Here is a 15,772-nt window from a genome sequence, read left to right as displayed (position 1 = left end):
GTCACTCCTGTCTCTGCTCTCAGAGGTTGGGGGACCATGTGGGATGCCGGGAACCAGACCTGGGTCGGCCATGTGCAAAGCAAGCACCCTACCCACTATACTATCTCTCTGGCTCAAGTATCTGTAATTTAACCCAGTGGTTTCCAAGCCTTTTTTTTTTAAGTGCATACTTCCATTAGTAACATAGCTTTATGTCCAACTCCCTTTATGTGTAGATTTGGGAAAGGTCCCACATCAGGCACTGGTCAGCGGCTACTCCTGCCCCTTTGTGCAGTGTCACTTTCATTAGGGCTCGGAGGACCATGCCATTCCAGCATGCGCTAGGCCCACTGAGCCCCACCTTTACATGTTTCTTAATGTGACTTAGTTTTTTATGACATCAGCCATAGACTCATCCCTCAGGGGTTCTACCCACAATTCTTGGCTGTGTTAATCACTTTTGCTTTGCTACCGTAGGGGTAAAGGAGATAGTGTGGCAGGCTGGAACTCCAGGTTGCATCCCCAGCATTGCCAGGTGTGGCTCAAAAACCAAAAAAGAAAGAAGGATGCAGCTGCATCAAGGGGTGTTCCATTCAGAAGGATCTAGTGCTGTAAATCCCGTCCTTGGTCCTCGTTTAGCATCTCTACGGCCTTGTTCTATCAGCTCACCTTGATTCTTGCCTCCTCCTTGTCTTTTTCCCCCTCAGCCTTTTATTTACCACCTGGTTTGGGGGCTATACCCAGTGGTGCTCAGGGTTTCCTCCTGGCTCTGGGTTTGGGGATCACTCCTATTGAGCTCAGAGGACCACATGGGGTGCTGGAGATTAAACCCAGGTCAGCCATGTACAGGGCGAGTGCCTTAGCTGCTGTACACTCTCCCTTGCCCGTCTACTTCTCTCCCTGAATACTCTTTTTTTATGGGGTCACACTCGGTGACGCACAAGAGTTACTCCTGACTCTGCACTCAGGAATTTCTCCTGGCAGTACTCCGGGGGCCATGTGGGATGCTGAGGATCAAATCTGGGTCGGCCTCGTGCAAGGCAAATGCCCTACTCGCCGTGCTATCCCTCCAGCCCCTCCCTGAGCACTCCTGCCCAATCTTCTCTCCTTATTTGATGTAGGTCTTCCCCAGATTGGAATAGCCTCTTTTCTTCATCGTCTTTCATACTTATAAAGCTTTAGCTCTTCGCTGTACCATTTTAGTGACTCCCAACCTCATACAGTACTGCCTTGATCTCTTGATCTCTTTCCTGGTGCTTCATTTGTGTTCCCAATTATCTGCTAAATATCTGTTCTTGGGCATGTCAGTCATACTCAAAAATGTAATCTGATTAAAGTCAAATCATTTTGCTTACCCTCCAAAACTTCTCTTAGGGAGTATATTGTCCTCCTCCCCAGTTGTTCATATTAGAATGTTCAAAGGAATTTCCTACCAAGTGTTGCCAGACCTCTCCTTGAGCTGTGAAATGACTTTATCTTCCCCATTCTGTTTTTGTTTTTTTGAGGTGTTTCTTTTTGTTTGTTTGGTTTATTTTTTGGGCCATACCTAGCTGTGTTCAGGACTTTCTTCAGACTCTGTTCAGAGATCATTCCTGATGGAGGTCAGGGGACTAAGTGGTGCCAGGGATTGAACCTGGTTCAGCCACATTCAAGGCAGTCGTCCTACTTGCTATACTCTTGCTTTGGCTTCTCATCCTCAATTCTGCCACTCTAGGAAGCATCATTAGATAGTGTGGTTTTATTTATATAGGTATAAATATATTATAAAGGCATGTTATATCAAACGCATATAAATATGTACAGCCTCTCATCAGTTAATTGGGGAAACAAAAGCTTCCTTTGAAGATCACTCAAAGGATTAACTAAAGTACATCAGTGCTTAAAAAAACCTTTCCTCGATGATTAAATTAGACTCCTGACTAATCTCGCTTTCTCAGCTTCCCATTCCCGGAATGCATAGGAACACTGTCTCCCTGCTCTTGGAAACAAATTTACCTTCACCTCATTCCAGTGAATTGGTCCCTGTTCCCGGGACTGTAATGCTTTCTACTTGCTTGTAACATGGCATTTACCATAATTGAATATAAACACAATGGAACTCTTTTCCTCTGCCACAGTACTTGCCATCTCCAAGGTCCAGTCTCATGTGTCTGAAATCCCCACGTTGTCGTGTAATATCTGTGATCAATTTTGTTTCCAAAAAATGTTTGTTGAATTAATATCTAAACCAAATTTGTTAGCTTGTCTTAGAAATGCTGTATGTTGGTAATCCAAAATAAAACAAAACAAAAAGATAAGGCAGCCTACAATATGGACTAGCTGGAGAAAAAAAGTTGATTTTTTTTTCCTTCTTTCATATTATTTGTCCCTTTCCCTCCAGTCAGTGAGATATTTCAACCTAATGTTTGATTCCTCTTACCCATATACCCCACCATTTCCTTAACTACTTTTCCACCCTCCTTGAGATCCAGTTTGTGGATAGAAGTAGGGGTCATTTGGAGGAACTTTCAGGAAAATTTTGCGATCTTCATTTTAAAAAAGAAAAGGAACAGATTTTTTCCATTTTTCACTCTGTCTTATCACCATTCTTCTTTAATGGAATATAAAAGTGTTCCCCCAGATGTAGTAGCTCCAACAGCCATGAGGATGAAAGCAATACACTAGAAATGGTAGCATGAAAGAGAAATATGGACTTCTAGCAGCATTTTTTTTTAATTTTAATGAATCACTGTGAGATGCAGTTACAGACTTACAAACTTTCATGATTGCATTCTAGTCGGACAGTGTTCAAGTACCCATCCCTCCACCAGTGCCTATTCTCCACCACCAATGTTCCCAGTATCCCTCCCCCCCCCCACTCTTTCTCACCCCCTCTCTGTGGCAGGCACATTCCCTCTTTCTTACTCTCTCTATCCTTCTGGGTGTTATGGTTTCCAATACAGGTATCAAGCAGCCATCATCTTAGGTCCCTGTTCTACTTTTAGCACACATCTACTATCCTGAGCAATCCTTCCAACCATCATTTACTTAGTGTTCCTTTCTCCATACCAGCTATCTTTTCCCTCAGGATGTGAGATCGGCTTCCAAGCCAAGGGGCAGTCCTCCTGACCCTTATTTCTACTGTCCTTAGGTGTTAGTCTCCTATTATGTTACTTTATATTCCATAAATGAGTGCAGTCATTCTATATCTGTCCCTCTCTCTCTGACTCTCATGTTTTATTTAGCATGATACTCTCCATGTTGATCAACTTATATGCAAATTTCATGATTTTATTTTTTTTTCTAACCACTGTATAGTATTCCATTGTGTAGATATACCAAAGTTTCTTTAACCAGTCATCTATTCTCAGGCACTTGGGTTTTTCACAGATTCTGGCTATTGTAAATAGTGCTGCAATAAACATACAAGTGCAGATGTCATTTCTACTGTACTTTTTTGCATCTTTGGGATATATTCCCAGAAGAGGTATTGCTGGGCCAAGTGGGAGCTCGATTTCTAGTTTTTTGAGAAACATCCATATTGTTTTCCAGAAAGGCTGGACCAATCGGGATTCCCCCCATCGGTGAAGGAGAGTCCCTTTATCCCTGCATCCACACCAACACCGGTTGTTTTTGTTCTTTTGGATGTGTGCCAGTCTCTGTGGTGTGAGATGGTATCTCATAGTTGTTTTGATCTGCATCTGTCTGATGATAAGTGAAGAGCATTTTTTCTTGCCTTTGCCATTCGGTTTTCTTCTTTGAGAAAGTTTCTGTTCATTTCATTGCCCCGTTTTCTGATGGGATTGGATGTTTTCTTCTTGTAGATATCCTTGATATTAACCCTTTATGGGGGAAGGGTATTGGGTGAATATCCTTTCCCATTCTGTAGACTGTCTTTGTATTCAGGTCACTGTTTCTTTTGAGGTGCAGAAACCTCTTAGTTTAAGATAGTCCCATTTGCTTATCCCTATTTCCACTTGTTTGGTCAATGGCATTTTGTCCTTGAAGATACCTTTAGCTTCAGTGTCGTAGTGGGTTTTGCTGACCTTTTCTTCAGTGTACCTTATGGATTCTGGTCTAATGTTGAGGTCCTTTTTTTTTTTTTAATTTAAATTTTATTGAATCACCATGTGGAGGGTTACAAAGTTCTCAGGATTATGTCAGTTATACAGTACTCAAACACCCTTCCCTTCACCCGTGCCCATATTCCATCACCAACCGCCCCATTATACCTCCCGCCCCCTCCCGCCCCCCCAGTCCCCGCCCTTGTAAGTGATAACTTTCACTTCGTTTACGCTTTATCTTGGTTACAGTCCATGTTTCAACACATAATTCACTATTGTTGCTAGGGTTTCCCCCCAAAAAAGAGAAGACAGTCCCACTGTCAAGGAAGCATTTGATGGTTCTCCATTGCTGAGAATGTAGAGATATTGAGTCCCGCTGTTTGTTACATAACTTTTCTATTTTTTTCCCCCCTCGTCCCGCGCCACTGAGATCACGCCCGTTTAGTAATCACCACGCTGCCTGACAAAGGGAAAACTAACCAAAAGAGATGGTTATTTCTCGTCATCAGCCGGCGTGGGGCTCTGGCTTAGTTGATAGCCTGGTAGAATGTCTGCAAGCAGTTTCTGGAACCAAAAGTAATACGCTGGTATCGGCCCCGGCTCAAGATTCCACCAGCGTCCCGCTGTTCCAAGTACATAATAATTTATTCCCTTGTATCCGATTCCCACGCCACCAGGTCCGTGTCAGCTTAATGGACATCATACTATGGTTAACGCCACGCCGCGTTTCTTCCCGAGAAAGAAGGATATTTCTTCTCAGCCGGCGTGGGGATATGGCTTAGTTCAGTCTATAGAGATGGCTACCACTTTGGTGGCCTTCAATATTTCAGCAAAAGACTTACTATTCTTGTTAGGATTTCCCACCAAAGTCCGACCCGTTAAAAGGGAACCATTTCATATTGGTGATGATTAAATGACAATAGGTTGCGCGGCCATGGCAGCAGCCTCGCGGCTTTGAATTTCTGTATAAAGTCCAGGGAAAGTACAGCCAGAAATTACACGTCGCTACAAACTTTAACCCTATTATGGTCCCCCCAAAGTCCAACCCATTACAAAGGAACCATTTCATATTGCTGATGATTAGATGACATTAGGCTGCCGCGGCCGCGCGGTTTTGGGTTTCTATATAAAGTCCAGGGAAAATTCTGCCTAAAATTCTATCGCTACAATCTGTTACCCTTTAACAAAAAACTTAGTACTATTGTTTGGAGTTTCCCCCCACGTTAAGCCCTGCCAAAAAAGGAACATTTACACGTTGCTGACAATCAAGAGATATTAGGTTTTGGATTTCTATATGAAGTCCAAGGAAAATTCTTTTGGTAATTGCATCACTCGCTGGCAGCGCCTGGGCCAGAAGCTCCGAGCACACAGTTTGGAGGCATTTTGGGGGCGCCGCTCGTGTCCAAAGTGGTTCAGTTGCCTCCGGGGTCGATCTCTCGCGGGGCCGCAAAAGCTAATGTTGAGGTCTTTAATCCATCTTGATCTGACTTTTGTGCATGATGGTAGGTAGAGATCTGAGCCCATTTTTTTGCATGCAGCTGTCCAGTTTTGCCAGCACCATTTGTTAAAGAGACTTAACTTGCTCCATTTTGTATCTCTTGCTCCCTTACCAAAGATTACATGCTCATATCTTTGAGGGTATGTGTAAGGATGTTCAACCCTATTCCACTGGTCTGTGGATCTGTTTTTGTTCCAATACCATGCTGTTTTAATTATTACCACTTTGTGGTACAGTTTGAAGTTGGGGAAAGTAATGCCCACCATCTTTTTTTTTTTCCCAAGAATCGCTTTGGCTATTCATGGGGGCTTCTTGTTCCATATCGGGAGTGTTTGATCAATTTCTTTGAAGAATGTCATGGGTACCCTTATAGAGATTGCATTGAATCTGTATAGTCTTTGGGGAGTATTGCCATTTTGACATTGTCTAACAGCATTTTTAAGCCTCTGAATCAGCCATCACTAGTATTAAGAAATGTGTATATTAAATGATAAATGTTCGTTTGTCAAGAAATAGTTGGATCTTCTACTCAATTTGTAGCCAGACTTACTTCTGATAGGCTTGTCAATCTATCTCTAAGCACATGATTTTACAATTTTTTTCACTGTCTTGGTGAAAATTTTACAGAGAACATCTTGAAATTTAAATTAAATGAAGGCATTCAAGTATTGCTTTTTCATGTGATTGAAGAACAGATTGGTCTTTCCTAAATTCTTTATTTGAAATAATAACTTTACCACATATTGATCAATAATGTGAATGAAAAACACTGCTGGAAACTTCATGATTCTGTTTTAAGAAAGCAAGTTTGAAGAATAGCTATTTTGTTAACACATATGTGATCATTATATATATAGTAGACTCTGGTGAAAGGGTTGGTGTTGGAACATTGTGCACCTGAAACTCTGTCATAAATATCTTTGTAACTTTGTAATTCACAGTGACTTAATTTTTTAAAGTCAAAAGTAAAAATAAAGGATTCAACTAAAATTTAAGCAACCAATATTATATGGACTGGATTGATAATACAACAGTAAGGTAGGGCACTTGCCTTGCATGTGGCCAACCTAGGTTCAGTTCCTGGCACTTCATACGGTCCCCTGGGCCCCACCAGAAGTGATTCCTGAATGCAGAGTCAGGAGTGAGCCCTGAGCACTTCCCGCCCCTCGAAAAATCTAAAGAAAGACTGAAAGCAACATAACAGTAGTGGAAGGTCTTGAATACTTTGGTGATGGTAAAGGTCTAATTACTATTGTAAGCATGTTACACAAATGAAAACAAAGATTTTTAAATGAACACCTAGTATTTTTAAGACATAGATCTTAACTACTTAAGACTAACATATCTCATTTTATATACCGTAAGCATACAAGATAAAGATAAAATACTACTGATGTCCCACAACTACCACCATCCATTGGCCCTGCTTTACAGACTTACTCTCTGTATATTATATGTAGCTTTCAACTCTATAAGCTGCATGAGTTCTTCTGGAAGCAGTGGATGCTTGCTTGCTGCTTGCTCACCCATTTTTTTTAAAAAATACATAAATTTGTGCTTACCATAATTGCATGTTTTTTGTTTTAAAAAAATACATTTTCCAGTTGCGATAGCAAATGTATTTCTCTGCATTAATGTTTAAAAAAATTTCAAGCCTTTTTAAATTATATTTAAGCCTAGAAAGTCATACTTTTTATGCTAGCACACGTTTTAATTGCGTTTAACTTTATTGCACTAAGAAAATTTAGTCAGCTTTGATGTGTGATTTTTTTTCCCCCTCAGTACGAAGGATGACAGCTTCATTGTCAATATCCAGCCACCTGTTGGAGAACTGCTGCTACCTGTGGCCATGTCCGAGAAAGATTTCAAGAAGGAGCAAGGTGAGAGATTATTACAGTTTACTAGAAATTGTCAACCCAGTTCATTCTTCTGACTGGTTTCTAAAACAAATTACCATATATACATAGCCATTAACACATGTCAGTGCATGATTTTCCAATTTTTGCTAATGCGTTGCTTTTATAAAATGACCTTAAGAGTACATGTTTGTCTGCATTCCTGGTGTACCTGAAAATTGCTTAATATGTCCTTAAAATAGTAAATTGATCCTGAATCAACTTTTCAATTCTGAGAGTTAGGGTTGATCAACCTAACAATGTACTCGTGTATTTTGTTTCAGTGAAAACGCCAGGAATTTGGGACTTTCCTAACCTACCACTATAAATGTTATGTTTCTGTATTTTCTTTCATTATAAAACAGTCCTACTAATGTATTTTTCCTTGAACACATTAGCATGCCCTACCCTTCAAAATAAGTCCTAATTTATAGCATTAAAACGCCTCCATTTCTTTTGGCCTAATTCCGTGTTACAGAAGTGCCGTGTTGTCAGCCTCAGTCAGAGCTGAAACATTTTAAATATGTACCTGGAAAAGATTTCCAGCACAGTGAAAGTAGTACTGTTATGGGCTTGCACTCAAACCAAGCATGCCTTCTAATATAGAAGTATTTTCTCCTGGAACTAAGGAGCTCACTTAGAGATGAAGGGTGCTTGCTCTGTATGCAAGGGAACCAAAATTCAGACCCCAGCACCAAAAATGTCCCCACTCTTCAGCTCTGCGGGTGAAGACCCAAAACTCTGAGCACTGCCAGAGGTGCCCATGTGGACCTTCAGCACCACGGGGCTGGAGCCATTCAACTCTTGGGCCCAGTTGGTCAGATATTACCAGGAGTAACCCCCAGGCTCTTGAGTAGTGCTTGGGAGGTCTCCCCATATAACCCCAATCCCCTCAAAAGATATTTTTTCTTACGTAAATAAGGTTTTTGTGTGATTTTGCCATTTTTAAGTTAACATTTAATAGTGCTGAGGTACATTTGAATAACATGGTAAGCAACGTTTGTAAAGTTTATGTTAATCTAGGCAGTTCCTTTTTTCTCATGGGTGGTGATCAAACCTTCCTCTTGAGGTCATGTGCTATCATCCAGTTTTAAAATATTAAGCACACACCAGTGGCATATCTACAGTGAAAGGTATGTTTTGTGCACACATCATGGTAGTGCCAAAGGTTTGGTTTTTGTTTATTTAAAAACAATTTTTTGCAAGCCACAATGTCAGAAAGTGTAGTTACAGATTCCACAAAGAATACCTCATGTGACCATGTCAGTGGTAACCATTCATTGTTGTGCTTACCTTTTAAGTAATTAAAAAAATTGGGGACTGGGAGCTGGAGATACAGTACAGCGTGAAGGCCGCTTGCCTTGCACACTGCCAACCTAGGTTCAGTCCCATATGGTCCCCCACGTACCTGCAGGAGTAATTCCTGAGTGCAGAGACAGGAGTGAACCCTGAACATCTCCAAGTGGCAAAAAAACAAAAACAAATCAGGGACTGAATTTTTCTTTGCATTTGCATTTGCTTTCCTTGGAAGTTGACTATTGCTACAGAGGTTTAAAAAAAAATCGTCTTTGTGATTTTATTTTTCTAATGACACATTGAATTGATTCTTACAATTTGCTATTCTTACCCTTTGCTGGCTAAAGCCTGCCTCTCTGCCTTACACCTGCTCGGCAAGCCAAGGTGAGTGGTACACTAGTGACTGGATACGGCATCGGCACATCTACTGTTAAGGGGATATTTATTTTTTGAAAAGAGCAGCGAAAGGATAGCTAAAGCAGCAGGTTATTGTAGGTTCTTTCTCTCACTCAGCTCTGGTTTAGAATCCTTGATATTTTGATCAGGGTTTTGTGCTCTGTGAAACTGAGGGGTTTTTCCCTGACCAGTCACACAGAACCGCGAGGTGCGCTTGGAGAGCAGCTGTGGTTCTCTGCGGAGTTGTTGCCAAAATTCCTTTTTCTTCTGCCATTTTACTTCTATGGTTGTTGATTATTTGTCTGAATAAATCTGGCAGCTGTTTGCTATGTGTAATAGAGCAGAAAGGCTACTCTGAATAAAGCTATTTGAAAATTTGTTTATATGAAGTATTTGTAAATCCCTGCGAGTCTCTTGGCATTTCTGTATCATTCTTTCTGTCTTCCCGAATTCAGTCTTTGATAGGGGACTTGATGCTAGCAAATTTACCGCAGGTCTAGAGAGTCTTTTCACTGGCTTCTTTTTAGTTAGAGACTTCAGCTGGATTGGTAATAAAGGTCTCAATTCTCAACTTTACACATGTATTTGTTATACTGCCCTAGGAATAGCTTAGTTCATTTCACCAAAGTTACCTAGAAATGACTCACTAACTGAAAGTCCTAAATCAGAATAAAAAAAAAATCAGTTCCCTCATATTTTATCAATACAAACTTCTGGCACATAAGAGGCCAGTAAATTTAGGTGTGACATTATATGATAACTCTAACCTATTTTTTTTTTACTTTAAATTAGACGAATTTATATACTTAGCATCTCATTTCACAGGGCATCCATTTTTAAGACTCAAGGAGTGCATTAAATATATTAGGATTTAGCGGAAACATTATAAGAAAAATAAAGAATTGGGGTTCTACTTTCATACAGATACTCTGGTTTCTCTTCAGATCGTATAAATCTTTCACCTTCTACTTTCATACAGAATCTGTACAGAATTAAAATGTACATACAATATTAAATAAGAATGTGTCTTATATACATAGTAGATTAATATTTTTAAAGAAGAGACTTCATTTCCTATATATAGTTTGATCCATAACTTCCCAATTGTTACATTTAGGGTTCCAAGACTACACATGCATGTTTATAAAGTTGGTAGTCAAAGTGCTAAACAAAAGATTAATTTATCCTTATGTTGAAATTATTAATAGCATTCAGATTGTGAGCATTAACCAAATGCCTGACTTTTTGCATTGCTGTGGGTTTTGAGCCTTGCAAAGGTAGTTAATGACCTAGCTGTGGGGTGATTGCTGTACTGTATGATCTCTCTTACTTAAAAAAAATTTTTAATTTGGTTCCCAGAGACAGTTTTAATTAAGTAAGAGACTTAACCCAATTGCTTATACCAAAGTGTCTCCTCTTATTCGTTTTTTTCTTATGAATGAAATGATTACAAATATAAGACTTAGGGAAATTTTTCAATTTTATTTTCTCATATTATTTGGTTTACATTTTAGCAGTTAATTACACTTGATTAACCTAAATTAAGTACTGGCCTCTGCCTCACCAAAATTTAGATTAATCCTAATGAAGCAACGAAATTCTGTAGTCTGACAATTTTAAAAGATTTTCCCGGTAACTTTACCTTTATTTTGTATAGCAAGTTATATCGTATTTAAAGTCTGTTTTCATAGGAGAAACTTTTAATGATATCTTGGCATATTTTTCTTTCTCGTTAATTTGAGAATACCTGATACATTTTCATTTAGAGAAATCTCTGGTTTAAGAAACCTAGAATGTTTATTTAATTTTATTATGATTTATGCATCCACCTTATGGGTACCTAGCTAGCAAGATGCTAATTCTTTAAATGGTCAGACATTTACTATTTTCTGGCCCTTAACTACCACAAGCAATCATATTTGATGCCCCTTAATTAGAGCACCTTTTTTTCTTTCCAGGTTCTTTTTCCACCTCAGCAATCGAGACAATACATTTGCTTACCATGCTGCTCTCCTAAGTGTTCTTTTGCATGTAAATTAATCTTGATTCAGTTTACACTGTCATGCTGAGTGGTACAAATTGCCTATAACAATAAAACAGCATGAGTTAAAAATAAAGGGGGGGGCTGGAAAGGCAGATTGAATGTGTGCCTTACTTGATAGGATGTTACTTTGCTTTATGCCAATACATTAGCTGACGATAATGAATCTTCTGTTCTGAAAAGCATGGTTTAGTTGATTTTTTTAATTTTACTTCAATGGAGCAGTACCTTGTCTTTTATAGACCAAGTTAGACAAACCATTAATGACAAGAGTGTTAAGGTTAAATATGAAGCAATGCATTCACTTCTCTGAGTGCTATCCATCTTTCCATTTACAGGAGCTTGACAAAAGTACTGGCTTTGTACAACATTTCCTTTAATTACATGCTGCGGGGAAACAGGCTTTTAACATAAACATAGTTGCATTCATTTATTCAGCAGTTGCTCTTCAATAGCGCTTAATGGAGAAGGTTTAAACCCTAAATGAGTACACACATCTCTCAGCAGTGTCATGTCAGCAGCCGCTGTGCTTTACTTAAAAGCAGTGTTTGACTGCTTGTGTCGTTTTTAAAGCTTTTGCCTTATATTGAAGTTAAACAGTCTAAGACAGAATAGAGCGTCCCAGAGTTTGGAAGTGGTTAGTCAAAACTGTTCTTTGTTAGAAGCTAGATAAGTCTTTTTACCAGGCAGTGTTTATTGTCTTTATACTGCTCATCATAGGGATTTTTTTTTTCATTTGGAATTGCAGTAAATAATTAAATATATAACCCAGAAGATGCAAGGCTCTTTGACCAAATAAAAATCATCTTTTGAACATTTTAAAAACTATTTTACAGATGTCATATGCCCCAAAGATTATAATTTTAGTAGATGCCATAGGAGTCCATTTGTATCACAGATCCTAACATCTATTGTAATTATTTTGTTGTAATTTTATAACTTGGGTACTAAATTTTTAATTTTGTTTTGAGTGGTTGGCATATTGCTGAAATTGTTCAGTAAACACCTTTGCATGAGACTTCATATTAATGGCAGATCTTATATTAACTCTGTAAGATTTAGTTATGATTATACTTATTTTCTTTCCTAAATATTGTTTGAAATGACTCTGAGATTTAAGATTTTCCACTCGCATTTTTCCATTTGTTTTCAAAAGTTTGGCTTTAGAATTTTGTTTGCTGTTTTTGTAACAATGGTTGCTTTCATTAGGCAAATATTATCATCTTCTAGTTTAGAAATATACAGCTTTTTTAGAATCACTTGGCTGTGTTGTGGCTTTCAGTCATCGTTAAGATACTTGGACCCATCATGTTGAGGCCATTCATTAAGTAATGCTGTTATTCCAGAATCACTTAGATTTATTTTCAAACAGCAGTGAGAAGAAAGATCTTGAAATAGACCCAAAAATTTTTTTATATATTTGTACATATATATAAAAAGTTAAAATTTTATTTATTAAATAGATATTTACATATATTTAATTTTTATATAAGGTACATAAAATGTAACATCTGTATGTAAAAGTTTTTAAAAAGTAATATTTGATATATTATTAATTGAGTATATTTTAAAAGGGACTAAAGTTGAAATTTCATGTTGGTACTTCAGACATTTTATCCTGTGGTATTTAAAATTATGTTTATTAAGAATGATATTTGACTGAATTTTATACATCTTGCTAAACAGTGAATATTGAGGTAATTTCTTGAATAAAATAGTTTTGGCTCTGCAATTTAAATTGTTTCCATGTAATCTTCATAGATAAAGTATAAAGAAGCTTTCTTTTGCTCTTACAGGAATGCTTTTAGGAATGAATGAAACTTCTACAGTGATTATTGCTGCACCACAGAATTTCACATCCTCTGTGATCCTTCAGAAAGTTGTAAATGTTGCCAATGTAGGTGTAGTTCCTTCTGGCCAAGATAATATTCACAGGTATGTTCTCTAACATGTGATGTGGCACTTATTTGTATAAGTGAGTGATTTCAGTTCAGCATTTTCCTTGAAAACAATCACAGATATACGCGCGCGCGCACGAGTGTGTGTGTGTGTGTGTGTGTGTGTGTGTGTGTGTGTGTGTGTGTGTGTAACTGGGTGGATAGATAGATAGATAGATAGATAGATAGATAGATAGATAGATAGATAGATAGATAGATAGATAGATAGATAGAAACATATATACACTCTCCCCTCCCCATTATTCCCTAATGATTATATACTTGATTGATTGGACATTTGGATTACTGTCCTCTACTCTGTTTCACAAAATCTTTAGTATGCCAGTATGGACTTTGCTGAAAGATGCAGGTAATGTATCTGTGTTTTATAATCGCTTAGTGATTTTTAAAGATACCTTTTATAAGCTATGATTGAGAATTTATTTCATCAGACTGAATGGATTTCCAGGAACTACTGTTTTGTTTTGTTTTGTTTTGTTTTGTTTTGTTTTGTTTTTGGGACAGGGGGAACTGCTGTTTAATGAAGCGTGGTGTTAGACTTTTTCACTTGACAGGAGGGAAATTTGGGCATTGTATACAGATGTCCTTTTGACAACCGTTTCCTAAGGTTGCTTAATAAGGTGCTGCTAGACAACCAACATAGAGCTAAATGCAGCTTCTGTTTCTTTGACCAGGAGTATCTTTACCACCAAGCATCTGAAGCATGAGATCCAAGGCATTGTCCTTAAAGACAGCAGAAAAGATGATTGGAATATTTGCCTTCTCTCTATCCTTATGAATGCTGGAAATAAATAGATAAAAATTAATTAGCCCTTAAACAAACATATAGTCGTTACTTAGTCATTTGTAAGATTTAAGGAGTTTATTATAAATACTTTCCTGATGTACTCCTGCCATTAAATATGTACTGAAAATAAAATTAAAAAATTAAAATCTGAAATTAAAAATTTCAGATCTTTAATAATCATTTTTTAAAAATAAATGCAGAGACTAGAGAAGCTGCATACAAAATGTGCTTCAGACCATCTGAGCTTATACTCAGCTCTGCCATTAATGGGCTTCCTGGTATTAGGCAAGTTGAGCTTAAAACCCTTTATTTGTTTACAAAAAAGCAGTAAGGAAAAGAAAGAAAATGAAGTGAAATCCTTGCTCCCTATAGAGCAACATTAGACATGACATCAGAAGTGTCCAGCACAAATCTTAATCTTCTCTTCCCCGAAGCTGCCTAACTCTGTCTAGTACATGCCCATTCAGAAATCAGACTGATATGTACTGTTGGGGTTTTTGAGGAAGATCCTTAAATAAGTTGCTCAAGAAGTCTGATGCTTCCATTTCTTAGTTTATGACAAGCCCTATCTATCTCACATAGATGGTGAAAAAATAATCGAATGGATAGACCATTATAGTGTATCAGCAATGCAAATGCAGCTTAATGTTGATCAGTTGGGAAGGAAATAAATAAGCCTTTTCCACTGAGGACATTTTGCTTCGGAGTTATTCCACTTTGTTTTGTTTCTACTTAAAACACTTCTTTTCACTTTCTTGAGGGATTTTCTCTGACAGAAGCAATTCTGCTTTGTGTATGGGTCCTTTGAATTATTGAAATTACTAATACTAAGATTTCATACATCAACTGTAATTTTTGACTTAGGAAATTTTACCTGAGACATCTGTATCCAGAAGTACTTCAGTTCTATTTTAAGATGTTCTTTTAAGGATTAGAGAGATAGCACACGAGATAAAGCACTTGTCTTACATGTGTCCGACCCAGGTTAGATCCCTGACACCACATAGAGTCCCTGAGCAGTACTAGGGGTCCTGAATGTAGACTCAAGAGTGAGCCCTGAGCACAACTGGGTGTGGCCCCAAAATCAAATATTATTATTATTATTATTGTTGTTGTTGTTGTTGTTGTTAGTATTATTATTATTTTGTATAATTATTTTGTATATTTTTTCATTTTTTACATTGAAACCACTAATTTAACTTTTGTTTTTTTCTGAATAACTTTTATTATTTCTGAAATCAATAGTAGATTTTCACATTCTTATTTCTTAGAATAAAAAAAGCCCAATTGCTTTCTCAAAGTCAAATGTTTTTAAAGCTGTCCTCCTTTTGGGAAGTAGACTAAGAAAGACATCCAACATCACTGCATTTTTCTGTAATTCCTTATAACTTTTTTCAGAGGTTAGAACTTAGTACCAGTGCAAGTGGTTTGAACTAAAATTGTAGACAGTAACCCATCCTGTTGTGTGCAGCTAAGAACCGTATGTGTACACACATACATAATAGCACTCTGGAATACAGAGCTTGCCCTCCAGTTTGTGCACCTGCTCATGTCTGGCCACTTCTGTCCAGTTGTGTCACCAGAGCCCTGATGTTAGCTTTCTAACATGATTCAGTGTCTGTTTATGATTAAGATTGGAGGACTGGGAAGATGGCCCAAAAGGACTAACCATGTCTTTGACAGCCGGACCAATCCCGAGCACTGGCTTGTTTTATGTGGCTACAAGACAACCCTGCAAAAGTTGTACTGTCCTCACTTGCCTCTCCATTCTCATCAAACTCAACCTTGAATGTATTGCATTTGCTTTTAAAGTTTGGCTCTGGGTGGGACCCAGGATGTAACTCACTGGTAATAGAGCATACTTTGCATTCTTGAGACC

General features: G+C 38.0%; 1 protein-coding gene across 2 annotated transcripts in view; it reads left to right on the top strand.

Annotated features, from left to right (window-relative positions):
- Positions 1 to 15,772, top strand: part of AP3B1 (adaptor related protein complex 3 subunit beta 1) — a 225,136-nt gene that overhangs the window by 195,844 nt on the left and 13,520 nt on the right. Inside the window, exons 25-27 of one of the 2 annotated variants that reach the window (XR_008627187.1) lie at positions 7,303 to 7,400; positions 9,059 to 9,095; positions 12,945 to 13,083. Coding sequence is in view for 1 of the 2 variants with exons in the window: in XM_004613140.2 (XP_004613197.2) it covers positions 7,303 to 7,400; positions 12,945 to 13,083 (237 nt within the window). In the remaining variant the exon portion in view is untranslated. The remainder of the gene's footprint in view (positions 1 to 7,302; positions 7,401 to 9,058; positions 9,096 to 12,944; positions 13,084 to 15,772) is intronic. The other variant, XM_004613140.2, reaches the window with a different exon arrangement.

Source organism: Sorex araneus, chromosome 1 (genome assembly GCF_027595985.1).
Source record: "Sorex araneus isolate mSorAra2 chromosome 1, mSorAra2.pri, whole genome shotgun sequence".
Classification (NCBI taxonomy): domain Eukaryota; kingdom Metazoa; phylum Chordata; class Mammalia; order Eulipotyphla; family Soricidae; genus Sorex; species Sorex araneus.
This window is presented reverse-complemented; position numbering and strand designations above follow the sequence as displayed.